Source organism: Strigops habroptila, chromosome 11 (genome assembly GCF_004027225.2).
Source record: "Strigops habroptila isolate Jane chromosome 11, bStrHab1.2.pri, whole genome shotgun sequence".
Taxonomy (NCBI): domain Eukaryota; kingdom Metazoa; phylum Chordata; class Aves; order Psittaciformes; family Psittacidae; genus Strigops; species Strigops habroptila.
Genome location: NC_046360.1, coordinates 2,701,864 through 2,718,378, shown reverse-complemented (window position 1 = coordinate 2,718,378; position 16,515 = coordinate 2,701,864). Strand labels below are relative to the sequence as shown.

Here is a 16,515-nt window from a genome sequence, read left to right as displayed (position 1 = left end):
ATGTCTGGCTTCTCCAAATATCCCTTTTTCAGTGATCTTGCCAACAGGAATGATACAACCATATCATATGCCATGATGTGGTTCAGAGCCTCCTTTCTCTTGGAAGGGAGAAAGACCCGAATTAAACCACCCTTTTTGTGGAAGGTAATGCACTTGCTAACAAAGAGAGCAAACCCCTTGGCACGTTATTGCCCTCTGCCAATTCATCTCTTCAGGCTTTCTTCCAAGGCAAATCTGGCAGTTGTTTTCCTCCTGCCTTGATTTATGGTTCTGAGGCTTTCTGTCCTAGGAAGCTCTTGCAGTGGGCTCTTGAAAGTCATGTTGAAAACTGAAATGTGGTGCTCTTTTGCCAAGAGAATGGATTTTTGAAAGTACTGAATGCTGGTTGGGTCTTCTCCCCCTGTGAATACATTTCTCAAGTCATCTTATTTCTGGATCAGTGAAGATCTGGTTACCTTGGACCACTAATCACACTGCATTTGCTTCCCATCTCTATCCTCTTAGCTTTACGTAGTTGTCTGTCCTTCCCTGGATTCCTTGCTAAATAAAAGGAGATTTTAGCCACATGGAGATGTGTGGCTTTAGGAAATAGTGATTTAGGCCACTGCTCCATTCCTTTTCTTGGAGACGCTGATGTTATTCCACTGTCCCAAGGGGAGAGGGCAGAGGATAATCCCTTCTGGAGTCTGAAATGTTGCCTCAAAGTGTCGAGACCCATCTCAGATGGTTGATGTGTATGAGGGCCCGCAGGAACCTGGCGGTGCAGATTTGCAGGAGCCTGAGATACTGTCTTTAGTACTTGTGCCCATCGTGCAGGAGTCATGTTAGCTCATTTTGTCATCTTGATTCACTAGATTTTCTAATGATGGCTTGGACCATTGGGCAGCCTTCCAGCTCTCCCGCTGTCCTTAAAACACAGTGTTTCTAGTGCCAGGAAGCGCTGGAAGTGAGACCTTTTCCCTTTGTAAGCCTCCCCCTCTCAAGAACCCTTCCTGCTGTGCACTGAAAGCCCAGGTGAGCTCCTCTTCACATCCTTCTAAATCCCGACTTGTGGCATCTCCGCATGTACAGGACCATCTAATTAGGGACCAGCACCTGAGGCAGCACATTGTGAGACACAAGCACAGTGATGGCACTTCCTCACCCCTGTCCTGAGACTGATGGGGTCGTTGGGGGAATCTTCCTCTCTCCTCCTATGCTTTGAGGTATCGACTTAAAGTTGGCATTAGAAGAAAAGAAGAAAGTGGCGTAAGTTAAGCTGGTGTTTGCAGTGCTCTTTGTTTACAGGGAGCACTTGAATATTATTTTCACTTGTTCTACTTGTTGTGCAGCCCTGTAGGTGTGGGGAGAATTGTTTGTGCCAAAGAAGTGCTTCAAATAAGTACCAGACCAAAACACAAGCTGAGCTGACAGTGTGTGTGTCAGGTGGGGTACTGTCATCTTACAGAGCTTGAATCCTCTTTTTCAAGCAGTGAGAGATACTTTAGCAGTTGATAATAAAGAAACCAAAACACCCAAGTAATGCCTCTCCTGTGAGAAATCCCTGCTCCATTGCAGCCTTTTTGGTGGGACACAGAGGTGAGTGTTGTCCTGTTCTGTCTGTGTTCTGCTCTGCTTTGTTTGCAACCTTTGCCTGTGAGTTAGATTTGCAAAGTGCTGTATAAATATAGAGCTATATTAAAAAATCTTGTAGTCTTCTGTTCTTGAGATAGAAATACATGTTGCTGAAGATATTTATAATCACTGATCTGTAATATGTTAATCTTTCCATTTGCCTGTTACTAGCAACAAGCTGGGCATTTTATTATAGTGCAGGCACACCTGAAAGCTGTCTTTATCCCAGTTAAAAGCTGCTGTGATTGCAGTTGTGTGCTCTGACAGTGGCAGGACGATGGGATGCTCTCTTGCTGCCCAGAGGAGTTGGAAAGGTATGACTAACCACGGGGGTGTCCGGGGAGGAGGCAATAAACAAACTTCAGCATAGATCCAGGCTGCAGTGGTGGTGTTCTGGCCACCACAAGCCATCACAGGCGCTGGTGACAGCACAGTTATCTCAACAGGCTTCAGAGCTCACCTGGGAAGGTGCAGGCAGCAGTTTGCTCTGTGTGTGGTTTATGTGCTGCTGTAGCTAAACTGCTGGCAAACCACCTTTGCTCTGCCCTCATACTCCACTTCAGCCACACCAGCAAAGTCCCACCCTTGTGTGTGTGTTCTTTCAGAGGGAGAGCTATAATTATAGCTCGCAAAGTGAAAATATTTGTGTGTATTGTAAATATGGTGCCGAGTCTGCTTTGTTCACGCCTGACACCAGGAGGTATGGACGCTTAGCACAGTCCCTTTGCTGTGCCATTCTGCCTGAGTGTTGCCCTCCCAGCAAGCAAAGAGGCAGTTTGGACATGCAGCTCCTCTTTACATGCTTTGCCATGAACACGTGGAACCTGCAAGCTCTTCTCTAGGTAAAAGCCGATTAAAAATGAGCAAAGCAATACTCTCTGAAGCCCTCGCTGTGGATTTTGGACAGCAAGAGGTGTTCACTCTTAGTGAAGCGAATGGTGGGATTCTCTGGATCAAACTTGAATGAGTTTGTGGGTTTTTTAAAGGAGTTTTTAGCTAAAGTTGTGTCACTGAGGAAGAGTTGCAGGTGGCTGCTTGGCATCCTCAGGATCCCTTTTTGTTCCGGACGGTGTCGTAAGAAACATGGCAGATTTGAAATGTCTCATTCTTTTTAATGTGCTCTGTAGGAGGAGTCTGGGAATAGAGAGGTGTGTGTGAGAGAGTTTGAGCTCTTCTCACCCTGGGATCACAGCATATTGCTCTGGGGCCATTTCAATTGTCAAACACAGAGCATGGTGAGGGGAGGCAGCTGGAGCCGGGGAAGTTGGAGGGACCTCGAGTCTGTTCTTGACTCTGCAGTGTGATGTGCAACCCTGTTGGGTCAGTTGTCCTCTTCCCCTCAGCTCTAGGCTTTTCTTTCCCTACCTCTTCGTGAGGATAAAAGGTGAAGCTTGTTCACTTGTGAAATTTTTAGACTTGGGTGGACTTAATCCAAAACCAAGCGATGGCTTTTTGACCGGGTTAGGAGAACTTCTTGTCTGAGAGTCACTTCTGATTTTAGTTCTGGCTTTCTGGAAAACCTGCGTCTTAACATTTTAAATGGCAAAGATTTGCCATGTTTAAATACGGAGTTTTTTAAAGTTTAGGGCTTAAAGAGTGAATTCTTTTGTTGTTTCCTTTCTGTGAGTGCAAGTTGGAGCAGGCTGAAAGGTTTGCTGCTGCTTGCAAGCATGGGATGCTTCACTTCATTACAGCTAATGACCTTGCATTGTGCTGAATGCCATTGATCCTGCATGTCATTATTTTGATGCAGGAGAGCTCAGCCAGGCTGTGTCAGAGCAGTTGCTACGTTCAGTGATACAAGTTCCCTACCTCAAATCTAAGTAACGTGGTACCCAGCAGAATATTTAAGTGAAATTAGCTGTAAGGTGATGGTATTCAAAATGCATTCTGAAATTCTGAGTAAATTCTTTCTCAGATGGCCTTTTGAAAAGGAAATGAAAGCATGTGAAGTTCCTCTGCCCGTAGGAAAGGTACCGAACAGCACCTACGATGAAGCTCCCAACTGCTGCCGCAGTGTCAGTGCTCCTCTGGGAACAGCCTCTTCACATCTGGAAACTGCCAGTTCTGCATGCAAATATTAGGATGTAGTTTCTTTTTTCTGCAGGTATGAACATTTGCTTGCTAAATGCTGGGTATTGCTCTGAGATTAGACCGATACCCTGCATTCAGTGGCTCTCTACCCTGTCATTATTCAGGCTGATGCAGGATGAGATCTTGGGATGTTCCCTTCACTTAAGAGGCTCTGCCTGTGCTAAAACACACTGTACCAGTATTAAAGGTGGCATTTAGCGTTTTGGGTGAACAATGAATGAGGCCATTTATAACCAGTTACGCTGATGTGAATCTCTCCCAACAAATTTGCATCATTAAAACACCTTTGGAAAAATGTGTCATGCATATAATTAAATACCTGTTTTGCTAACTCTTGATTTAATTAATGCAAAGTAAAGATGGCAGCACAAATTAATTTAGTAGGAAATGGCTTTTCTCTCAGTGGGCTGAAGGGAGGTTTTCTGGAAGCGTTGTACCAGGTGCCCTCAGAAGCCGGTGGGTGAGCACCATGTCTGATTGACACAGGTTTTTGACAGTGATGGCAATGACATCCTCATAACAGTACATGTGCCTTACATCAGCTTCCTTTTTTCCCTTGCAAGAGCAAAGAGGGAGGCCAGCTAGAAGGCACTTTCTTTGGGAGGACAGTGCAGCTACTTTTCAGCTTTACCCTGAGAGGTATTTGGTAGCAACCGCAGTAAATCCAGGTTCAGACAGGTGAATGAAAAGAAATTCACATAACAGAAGATCTTTCAATGTCTCCCCTTGGTTTTTACTTCTGTACCTTGATCCCTTTCACTCAGTTGGTGCCCATGTTTCCCCCCGCCTTAGATACAGCTTTCCTGTAACTGCTCTTTCACTTTAAATATTCATTCTTCTTAACTTTCTTTAAAGACTCCCTTTTAGATGGTCGTCTTTTGGTTTGACCTCTTTCCTAACCTTGGGTATTCTTTTTTCAACCCCCTTGCCTTTTTGATCTCTTTCTCCCTGCCGCTTCATCTCTTTCCCTTTCCATCTTGCTTGGGATAAAACTGGAGCACAGCCTGTTCGCTGCAAAAGTACAGGTGAGTTGTCAGCCCAACGTTATGGGAAGCAGAGAATCTGTTGTTGCTTCCTGCAGACCCATCTGAGCACCAGAAGAATTAAAATAATCTTTTATATGTGAATAATGCTACTTATTGCTTTAGCAGTTCTTATTTCATCTTAAGTAAAAATAAATCATAGAATCTCAGACTGGTTTGGGTTGGAAGGGACCTTAAAGCTCATCCAGTTCCACCCCCTACCACGGGCAGGGACACCTCCCACTAGAGCAGGTTGCTCCAAGCCCCTGTGTCCAACCTGGCCTTGAGCACTGCCAGGGATGGGCAGTGTTTATGCAACTACATATGCAAATATATGCAACTATAAATACATGTATGTAGGAAAAAGCTGCAGTGCACTACAGCATGGGCTCCAGCTCGTCCTGCCACCTCTGCAATTTCAGGATTTACTTTTTCCAGCTGATCTTTCCTTCAAGAGGGAAAACCAACATCATTTATCAGGCAGGATTCTTTGGTATTGAGACTGAGTAAAGGGCTGGTGCAGATGGGAGGGGGCTCTGGGTGATGGGCAGGAGCACGTGGGTCTCCTGCAGCAGGACTGGTTGAGATGGGATGCTCTGGGCTGGTGGTGCTGCAGGAGGGGAGAATCCCACAGGGAGCACTGGGGATTGGGGAGGGTTTGTGGCTTGGAGCTCCCCATCACGCTGCCTGGTGCTGCTGCTCCACTGAGGCTTCATGGGGTGACTTTCCTCCATGCCCCATCAGGTGAGATGAATGCGAGTGTGAAGCTGATTTCATCTATCTTTGGTAGCCTGAATAGTTGTGGCTTCCTATCCAATGCTGAACTTTAGCATCATCCAGTTTTTGCAGTTGGAACCAATGTTTTTAACAGTACCTTTTGTGTTCACTGACTGAAAAACGACATCTGTTTCACAGGAAGCTTGTTTACACCTGCCACAGTCCTCCTCTTTGCTCTTCCTTTGCTCCTTTCGCTGGAGCTGCAGCAGTTGAGACTGCAGAATGTCCTTTCATTCCCCAGCATCCTTGGTGTGGGACGGGGACGTGACTGCAATAGAACAGCTGGGGAGGGCTGTGAGACCTGCTTGGAGAGCTTGGCCAGATGTGGACAGCTCAAGGAGGAGATGATACAATTCAGCTTGGGGAAGACTCAAGTGCAGTGGGTTATTATTTCTACTTCTGGTTTTTTGACTGTTCATTTTGGGGTTTAGAGAGCAGCTCTTGGAACGCCTCCCTGCACGTACAGATGCAAGTCCCCTCTCTGTTACTCTTAGCACTTGCTGCAGGGTTTGCCAGGCTTGTGCTTTCAGCCCTGCTGCAGGTGGTTAAACCATGGTCTCCTGAGGGGTTGGACATTCTCAGACCACTAAAACCACAAGTGGCTTTTTGGAGGTGACCCACGCAATGCATGAGCTGGTGGGTTCATGCTGCAGCAGAAGAATGCGGGGAAGCCAAGGCGAGGGGAGGTGCTAGGACAGGAGGATTTGCAAAGCTGCTGTTGCAAGCGTTGTGCTCAGCCTGCTCTCTGGTGGTAGCTGCTGGAGCAGAGATGACCTTTGATGAAACGTGAAGCACTTGGTTTGATTTGGATAGTTGTGGTTGCTCAGCTTCATACAGCTACAGTTTAGAGTTGTCAACTCATCTGCTCTTGCTTTTGTTCCCTTATCCCATGCAAGATTCACAGGTTAAAAATCATATCACAGCAGCTTCAAAGCCAACAAAGCTTGTTTCTTCCCAGCAGCTCTGCTCACTGCAGGTTCTCCAGTGTCTGATAAAGGCTGAGCTTTATCGCTCTTTTCTTTCGGGCTGGGAAGACTAGTATGAGAGCAGACAGAAGAGGCACCTGCTGGCACAAAATGTGGAAGAAATAAACAGCTTTGGGGTCTTCAGTCAAATTTGGCTGAAAACAGCCAGCAGGATCCAAAACTCTTGCTAGGACTGAGATACAGAGAGGCACTTAAAGACCATTTGATTGTGATCTCTTCTTACTGCCTCAGCTGGGCTGGAGCCTGCAGCATGCAGGGCAGGCAGGAGAGCTCTGGCGGAGGTGGAGCATCACTGCTGTGCTCTGGTCTGTGCTGGTGAACATGGGGATTCTCTTTCTTTAGATCAGCTGGTGGCAACAGGCAAACTGTTTGTTTGGCTTTCTTGTGCGAAGCTGTTGTGAGGAAGGAGGTGCTTGGTAAATCCTTCAAAGGAGGCAGGCCAGCCATGCTTGGAGAGAGCCTGGGAGAGATGGTTGTAATGAGTGCTGCTGCTTTTCAGTCCTGAAAATAGCCGAGGGGTGTTTGCTGTCGCAAGAGCGATGGTGTTTGACACTTATAGCTGGAAAGAAAAAAAGGAAGAATGAGAGAAATTGTTTTGGTTGTTGGGATCCTGTCCTGTGTGTGCTGACATCCCACTAGTAAAAGGTCAACTCCATTTGTGTTTCCTAGATCGACTGTCACTGTGTGGATATGTCTTCCAGCAGTATTTGGTTGCTGTATTTCTTATCAGGATTTGTTTTCACGATACCTGAGGGATGTGACAGTCATACATGTGGGATCTTTGTGCTGGAGACACCTTCAGGACTGAAGTGCCTGTAGGACATAGCACACAGGTGTGACCATTTGCTGTTGAGGATGGAGCTTTTCTGTTGGACAAGACCTAATCAGGCAGCTTTGAGACTTCAGAGCAAGCACTTCTGTTGTAATCCATTTTCCATCCCTTTGAGAGTGGAGCTAGGACATCGTTTTAGCATTTTATGTAACTCTGTATTTCTTGTTGCTAGTGAAGTATTCATTTTTGCCCAGAAACATGATATATGCTGTGTCTTTGAATCCCAGTATTTACGACTCTGATGCTTAAAGGCAATTTAAGGAGATTTAAGGTTCTTTTTTTCCCATGTGAATTGCTGTGGTCTAGTCAAGACAACTTGTAGCAGCGACCACGTGGAAGTGTTGTCTTCCCACAATTAGAGGTTAAGAGTTGACAGCAAATGAGCCAGGGATTATAATTAAAAACCAGGGTAATTTGAGCATGGTGAAAACTAAGGAATAAAACCTCATGGTGGAATGCAGCTTGTCAGTATGAGGACAGCAAATAAGAGATAATGTATCTTGCAGTGAAACACGTTTGGATTGTGTGTGTTTTGCTGAGCATGGGAGCAATTCCCCCTATTGCATAGGAGCTGAGGGTTTTGTTCAGTTGGTACTGATGCTCTTTTGGAAAGCTTTTACCTCTCTGTTTCCTGAGGTCTGACATGGAAGAGAAAAGCTTCAGTAGGCACCAGCTGCTCAGTGGGCCCTTTCTTTTCAGAGCAATCGCTTGCTTTTCTCCATTCCCAATTAAAGTGTGTGTTAAACTTAGCTTTTGTTTGAGGCAGCCGGCACTGTGGTATTCCATGTAAAAGGAATGTGCTCCTCACCTTTTCTCTCTTTTTTGCCTCAGGGTCAGCATTCTTCAGGGGAGGACATGGAAATCTCTGACGATGAGACCAACCCTGCACCCATCACCAGTGCAGAATGTGCCAAAACCATTGTGGTGAACTCCTCTGTCAGCAACACAGCCGTGATGGCCCCATCGATTCCTCCCATGCCACCACCAGGATTCCCTCCTCTTCCTCCTCCTCCTCCACCACCTCCACAGCCAGGCTTCCCGATGCCTCCGCCGCTGCCTCCGCCACCTCCACCTACTCACCCCGCTGTCACTGTCCCCCCCCCCACCACTCCCTGCCCCTCCTGGGGTCCCTCCACCTCATATCTTGCCTCCGCTTCCTCCGTTCCATCCCGGCATGTTCCCTGTCATGCAGGTGGATATGATAAGTGTTTTGGGCAACCAGTGGGGTGGCATGCCAATGTCCTTCCAGATGCAAACTCAGATGCTGAGCCGCATGATGCAGGCACAGAACACGTACCAGTATCCGCCCTTCATGACGGGACGGATGCAGTTTGTGAACCTTCCACCCTACCGCCCTTTCTCCATGGGAGCAGCTCTTGGTCGTGGTCAGCAGTGGCCACCACTGCCCAAGTTTGACCCTTCGGTTCCACCACCGGGTTATGAGCCCAAGAAGGAAGATCCCCACAAAGCCACTGTGGATGGAGTCCTCTTGGTCATAGTGAAGGAACTAAAGGCTATCATGAAAAGGGACCTGAACCGGAAGATGGTTGAAGTGGTAGCATTTCGGGCATTTGATGACTGGTGGGACAAGAAGGAACGTCTGGCAAAGGTAGGCTTGCACATACTCTCTGCTGGATCCCGGGGAGAACTGTCCTTAGTGCTTGTGGCCAGGGCATGGGTAAGCAGGGGTCTGGAATTGGCTTTAAAAACCCTACAACCCAAAAATGCTGTGGCAACTGAAACAGAAGCAAAAAATAAAGCTAAAGTGGAATAGCTTTGCTGTGAGAAACCCCATTGCTTGAGGCTGCTGAAATGAAATGGGAGGCATGCAGGTCCCTGTCCCTCACCTGGCTCCATGCTTCCCCACAGGGTGGGCTTCATGCTGAGGCAGGCAGCAGGAGTGTGTGCTGAGGTCTCTCAGTCTGCAAGTACCTGGAAGGTGCTCAGGCACTGCAGGCACCTGCCTTGGGACAGTGTGACACTCTGGTATTAAGCTTGGCTTATTTCCGTGGTGTCACTCCATGTATGCAGGCATTTCATGCTGCTTTGCCATCAGAACAAACACGAGTGGGAATTTCGTCCTTCCCAGTCGTAGATGGAAGTACACCATGCAGAGTTATCTCTGAACACATGTGGAGTCATAACTGCTCACCTAGGAGTGAGCTGCTGCTCTGTTTCACACCATCCCACTGGTCCTGAAGAAGAAATGTTTAGTTCTTGGTGTTGTCCCTCTGCTTTGGGGTGATCTCCTCCTCGTCCCCTCCAGCTTCAGGGCCACTTTAGGGAAGCCCTTTGTCTGCAAGGAACTAAGCACAGGGTCTTGGACACCATGTTCATCTTTGGTGGCACGCTGCCCTGCATGGCTGCTCAGTCCATCCTGGCAGGATGCCTCCAGAAGGGGGTTTGCAGGAAGAAATGACCCCCAGACCAGGAGAAAAATGTGCAAGGGCTTCTCACATCTAAGAGGAAACTGAACTTTAGCTCCAAAAAACTAAAGTCAGATGCAGCAGGAGGGTTTGAAACCACCAAGCTGCTGTTTTGTGTTCCCCACTTTGTGTGATGAGATCTGTGGGTATTTCCAGTTCTCTGTACAACTCCCACCTCTCCAGTCCCTGTATGCAGCAGCAATTAACTAAAAAGCTGAATACTGGCCAAATACATGAGGAGTTCCAGGGATTAGTTAAGAAAACAGTTCTGCATGAATTATCTGATCCTTTCTCAGCCAATTTAAAGTGTACCTCAGCCAGCAAACAGCTCTGTGACCTAATACATGATGAATTTGTCACTACCTAAAGAAAACTTAACACTATAGAAAGGTTCATGCAAACCTGAGAGTTACTATTGCAGTGAATTATTGTAAATAAACCCTCACCAAACCAAACCTGCAGATGCATCTTCTGCTTCAGATGCCAGTTTTCAGAGCAGTATCTCCATCACCTGCCAGTAGCACGTTAACTCTAGCGCCTGGGAGAGCTCCTTGGCTTTCCATTACCGTTCCATTGGTGATGCTGCTGCTGAGCAGCTGGTTTATGGCAGTGTAATTTATTCTGGCTTGGAGCTGGCTGGGGTGACGTGTGACAGGAAACCAGGTCCCTCTCCTGACTAATGCTTGGAGCTTCTGTCTCCCACCAGCGAGTGTGTGCTGACCATTTTGGAGGAGGCCCCTGAGTTTCCAGGGCAGTGAGGGAAACAGATCCAGCAAACAGTTGCAAAAGCAGCAACTGAAGTACCCAAGAAGTTGTTCTAAACCAGGCATCTGCAGTAGAGGAGCAGAAGCAAGCCTAGGCAAATCTTCAGCAGCTGCTTAGGCTCTTTATATCCCAAGCTGTGGCTGGATTTAGCGTGTTCCTCCCTTCACCTGGAATTTGTAAGCCATTTTGGGAAGGGAAGTTGACTTGCCACAGTCCTTGCCACAGGTTATGTTGGACACGAGTAGCCTAATTGAAAATATGAAATTACTGCGTGGAAAACCACTTGTTCTTTGTGTCCAGGAACAGAAATGCCAGAGCCATGGCTGCTTCAGGGAGAAGGCTCTGCCAGGCCATGTGCTACTGTCACATGCAGAAAAATGTCACATATTTCAGAGCCTCCTTTCTGCTTGGACTGGGCACCCCCTGACACTGGCGTGGGACAGGATTCCCTCTCACTGATAAGCTGTCTCCTAAACTGAACTTACCTTCCTATTGCTGGTGTCTTTATGCACATGTGAGGATGAGCCAGCTGGGCTCCTTGGTGGCAGCCGGGGGTCAGTTCCCCATGCACTGTGCCATCAAAATGATTTTTTCTAGAACAGACCAAGGTCTTCAGGCACTGTTTGAGCTGAAATGACCCTCCAAAACCAGGCCCTGCATCCCCATTTCCTCTCTCCTAACAGTTTTAATTGGAGCTCCTTATATATTCCCTTACTGATTGATGATAGTGAAAGAAATTATGTTGCTTTCAGAGATTTGGCAGCGTAAGACAACATATGTGCTTGTTTACATCTTTTTTTATTTTCTTTAGAAATAAATGAAGCACATTTGTAGTGAGAGATAATATCTTTTAATATCTCCTATCCTTGCACCATCTAGCTGCAGCAGCCCTGTTATTTCACAGGAGAGATCGAAGCTCATTTTGGAAGCACATGAGCTCCACTGGATGCCAGTTCCTACAGTAGGTCCCTGTAGGGACACAGTAGGTCTCCCTGACCTTCCCAAGCATGACAGCAGGAAGCCTCGTGGGTTTCTTATTATCCCCTGAGTGCCCAACAATGTTCAAGTTTAGTAGGACAGTGACTATTACCTACACAATGCTGCTGGCAGCCCCTGAACCTTCAACCACACAAGAAGGCAACACACTTGTCACCTCCCGTGCCTCAGTCTCTCTTTTCTCCCTGTGTTTTGGCTGCTGTATTCCATCAAAGGAATACATATATGTGTATCAAAGTACCATGCCATAGGTAAAAGGTGGGAAAGCTCAAGGATAAAGCTGGTGTCCTAGGTCAGGCAGGATGGAAAACATATGTGGTGAAAGCTGCTAAGGAGCATGTTGCTAGTGAAGGCAGCATGTACCACAGACCTTGTCTGCCTGAGGAAAGCTTTTCCCTGTTCCCAAATCTAGTGATGGGTTTAAGTTTGAAAGCTTGAATAAGATGCGTTAAGCAGAGTGCCAGGAATATTCAGCCATCCCTGGCCGTGGAGTGTTTGGATTCTCTGCTTGATATTCCCATTAGTCTTGTCCCTTATTAGCAGGAGAGCTGAGCTCATGCTTCTTCTCTGGTGATTACAGCCAGCTTTGGCAAATGAGCTCTGTTAATGTCTGTTAAACTGACTCTCAGATGTTGTTGTGCCACTGGCTGATGGGGGTGAACGTTACCTCCAGTGCCCTTGGCTCAAGAAGAGCGTGGCATGCCACTGCGCATCATGCTCTCCCTGCCTCCTCTGCCTCCTCACAGCTGCAGAGGTTTGAATTCCTGCTCTTCCTTCACACCTCAGGTCACGCGAAAAGGGGTTTGATGTGGCTGAGCAGAGATGATTTTCCTGTTTCCCAGGACTGGAGCCTTCTGACAGGTTTTGTGGACTTGTGCTGTGGTTGCCAAGTGAACGGAGGCATGTGTGTGATTTTTGACTCACTATATTGTGTCTTGCACTAAGATGAAGAAAGGTCTTCCCAACCAGAAGGTCTGAAGTTGCTTTCAGTTGTGTGGGTTAGCAAATGAAGGTAGATAATACAGTGTTAGGCTGACTGCCTAAAGCTGTTTGAGTTATTTGCAAGAGGTATATGTATAGCTCTATTTCCCACATAGCTGTGACCAGACCAGATGGGCTCCTGCAGTGTTTGGGAGTAGTGGTGTATCCCGGCTCCTAAGCTTCCCTTCAGAGTTTAGGATCTTTTTACACTAGCTGCTCTTTGGCACGTGGTAGTTCCTGGCTGGGTGGAGGAATGTGTTCCCTTGGGCTGTTGAGTCCTGGGTTCATGTTTGCACTTTTTCTTCCCCTTTTATCTCTCCTTTTTTTGGCCTTGCTTCCAGCATCTATATTGGATTCTGGCTGTTCGGAAACTGGTCACCGTGGTCTCCACACCAGACACTTGAGAGACCTGAAATGAGCCATGGGGGCTAATGGGTCTGCTCATTTCCCTTGTCCTTTCTTGTGAAGGACTCTGGCCTATGTTAAGCTGCATGTGAAGGAAATTGAGATTGTGTCTTAAAACACTCAGTGGAGAAAGCAGGAGGGTCTGCTCTGCTCCTTGCCAGTGTGGTGGCTCCAAATGCAAGATCACTCAGTGTCCCATGCTAGGCCACTGTTCTGGGAATCCCAGCAATTTTGCCTTAATCCATTTTAATACTTTGTGCAGAGCAAATAGCTTAAAATGCAAAGGGGAGAAGGCTTCTTAGAGCTGGAAAGGTCTTGTTATCCAGAAGAGCTCTTGCACCTTCTCCCTTTCAAGTGTGCGTGGCCACGTGGTGCATCTTCAGCTGCCTTGTCTTCAGGGAACTGATGGCTGGGCAAGGCAGTGACATATCACAAACCTCAGCTGTCTGTAAATGGTTTCCAGAGTTTGTGTGCTTCCCAGGACATTTTCTACCCGAGTGTGCTGTCTCTGTTGCAGGCGTCTCTCACTCCAGTGAAGTCTGGAGGAGAACTGGAGGAAAAACCAAAGCCGAAGGATCGAATCGCATCTTGTCTTTTGGAGAACTGGAACAAAGGAGAAGGCCTGGGATATGAGGGAATTGGCTTGGGCATTGGGCTACGAGGGGCCATCCGGCTGCCGTCCTTCAAGGTAAAAACAGACATCTGTCTTCATTAGGCTAATATTCCCTCCCAGCCTTTGCATCTACCACTTGTCTGAATTTACCTGCAAAGTTTCTCCCTGCTCCCCAAGGTAAAGGAGACATGTGCCCTTGTTTAGGACACAGCATTTCAGCATGATTGTAAAATATGCTTCTGCTTGTGGTGCTTCACACAGTTATTTGCTTAGAATGTTTTGCAGTTTGGCAGCTGAGTCTCACCTGAAGTTTGGTTAAAAGTGTTCTTTGCCCATGTGAGTTCACAGCGTCAGACCTGCAAGCACAGGGTCACAGAGCGTTTGCATAAGCAATGAAAAGCATCTTAAACACAGTGTGGGTTAGGGGAGGGTAGAGGGCTTCCCTGGAATTAGGCTTTTGGCTGCACAGAAGGTGCAAGTGAAGGTTTGGGATGAGGGATCCTGCAGCCTTTATTTAGAATAAAACTTGCTTTGAGCTTCTTTAAGATGTCGTAGGCTTAGGCTCTCTTTCTGTTCTGCTACATCTCAGACACAGGGATTTGTCAAGAGTTTTCTCTGTCATCTTCAAAGTGTGTGCTGATGACATGCACCGTGGTGGTACCCAGAGTGTTTTGATGCAAATTGATGGGGTAGAATTTCATTCAGAGTGAAATTCTGTTTGGAAGCAAATAAAGGGATCAAGAGCTGGAGAAGTGTCCCTTGGTTTCTGGTGTAAGTCACCATGGCAAAGCAAAGCAGTAGCAATTTGCTTAAGAAGTTGATTTCTGCTGTTTCTAAACTTTTAGAAATGCTAATTGTGTCTTTTGTTCAGGTGAAAAGAAAGGAGCCACCTGAAGCTGCCTCAGCGGGAGATCAGAAGAGAATCCGGCCTTCTACTTCTGTCGATGATGAAGATGAAGGTTTGCAAAGCACATTTGTTTAAAACACAAGAGCAGATGCAAACCACACGCAAGCTGAATTCTTCTAAACTTCACAGCAGTGTGCTCACTTAGTTAGACACAGAGTCACGGATCTGAGCCAAACCCCTCCTTCTCACAAACCTCTCATCTGCTGGGTGCTGTCTCCTCTGGATTCAGTTATTTCAGAGGCACTGGCAGGAAATTTAAGCCCTGCATTGTATGAATAACCCATAAGCTACTTTAGTTGTGGCGATACAGAACTGGTCACCCAGTAGAGGGAGCTCAGGTGAGTTCGTGGACGGTTCCAGGAGTGTGCTTGCAGCTCATTGTGGGAGAAAGCACATGAGGCAGTTTGCCCTGCATTTGGTTCTAGGAACAAATCAAAGTTATTTGCCAGAAAAACCTATTTGCAAATACTCTAACCTGGAAGCAGGTTAGAGTAAAGATAAGACAAAGTTTGAACACCCTTTGTTTTGCATTATAAGTGAGTTACTTGTGCCATGAAGTTGATTCAGACTAACAACTGGTTTTGAAGCCAAAGTACAGAAGCAGAGTTATGTAAAGCACTTAAACTATAAAGGCATTACATTCAGCTTACCTGTCTGACCTCAGTCATGCCATGTCTCCTCGCTGCTCTGCCTGTAGCTGACTGTCAGCTTTGGCCACCCGCATTTGCCATCCTTGGCATTTCAACACCCTGCACCCACTCTTGCCCTCACTCTGAAATCAGTAAGCCTCTGTAAGCCTGGGGGCTCACACACCACATGGGCACATTGCTCCTAGCTTTCATCTTCCCAAATAAAAGGTTTCCATTATGTAGTCAACTCTTTTCCTCCCTTGCAAGATATTTGATGGCAATTTCCTCTTGGTTTTGCTCATCAGAGTCGGAGAGGGACAGGGATGCTTCTGATACAACATCTGACCTGTCAAAGAAGGATGCAGAAGCGGTGGGGCTGAGGCGGCGACCAGCAAGGCCACTGGAGCTTGACAGCGAGGGAGAAGAGGGAGATGAGACATCAGGGAAAGAGGAAGAGTCCTCCTCAGAGAAGGAAGAGGAGCAGGAGGAAGAGGGAGGCTTGGTGAAAGCAGCACCTGGCAAGGTGTGTTGGTTTGTGATTGTCGTTTTGAATGTTGTCTGTCATTAAAAGGGAGCTTAGTAATTCCAGATGCCAAAGTTCCCTTGTCTAGAAGGTGGGTGCTCCTGCTAAGGTCTGTCCTGAGAGAACCTCAGTGAGGTTATTCACTCTTCAAGTTCTCTGATCAGCATCCGTGAGTCACTGGTGGTTATTCCAGTGACTGCCAGGTTTCAGTCAGACACTGTTCATTTTTGGCAATGCTTTCTTGCCAAGGAGGAAGAGGAGGATGAGGAGGAGGATGAAGATGATGATGAGGATGAAGAGGATGATGAGGATGAAGATGAGGAGGAGGAGGAGACTGGCATAGACACAAGTGACAAGGAGGAGGAGCAGGACTCCGAGGAGGGTAAGCAGTTCCTTTAGGTTAGGTGTGGTTTCCCTTTGCACTTGTGAGCTGATTGTTTTTATTTGTGCACCTTCTTTCACTGAAGGGTGATTTTCTACAACATAATGCATACAGGTATTTTTAATTGCTGACTCTGAGGCTTCCATGATCCTTCAGTCTGTGGGTCCCTTTGCAATAGCTCTCCACCTTCAGCCCAACTTGACAGCCAGGTTTGTGCTTTATGAACCATATGTGGTTGGGAGGAAAAGGGACCAGCCTTCAAACAGGAATCATTTAGCTGCTAATAACTTGCTGTCCTAAAAGTTCTTGCTCTGGAAGATGGTAGGTTCCACATTTGAAAGCTCTGTGTGAAGGCAGCAGAAAATCTTCGTACAAGTCCAGTAAAGATGCGACCCACCAAGAGATGCATGTGGGCAAGGTGCCAGGCAGTGCTGGATTTGCAGCTTATAGGACTGCCTGGTGTATGGTGATTGTTGTAAGCATCCAAATACATGGCTTGTAAGTCTCTGCCAAAATAAACTGGGAGGTGAGTCCTTCAAACCCACACGCTGCTGTTGATGCTG

The 16,515-nt window shown here is 47.0% G+C and overlaps 1 protein-coding gene and 1 long non-coding RNA gene across 2 annotated transcripts in view; both read left to right on the top strand.

The window, feature by feature from the left end:
• Positions 1-16,515, top strand: part of SETD1B (SET domain containing 1B, histone lysine methyltransferase) — a 52,200-nt gene that overhangs the window by 23,631 nt on the left and 12,054 nt on the right. The window contains 6 exon segments of the mRNA XM_030500985.1: positions 8,157-8,420; positions 8,422-8,934; positions 13,416-13,586; positions 14,383-14,470; positions 15,353-15,570; positions 15,820-15,952. Coding sequence (XP_030356845.1) covers positions 8,157-8,420; positions 8,422-8,934; positions 13,416-13,586; positions 14,383-14,470; positions 15,353-15,570; positions 15,820-15,952 — 1,387 coding nt within the window.
• LOC115614302 lies at positions 1,590-8,029 on the top strand. The gene is made up of 2 exons (XR_003993679.1): positions 1,590-3,721; positions 5,646-8,029. It is a non-coding gene; the product is annotated as an uncharacterized LOC115614302 (long non-coding RNA).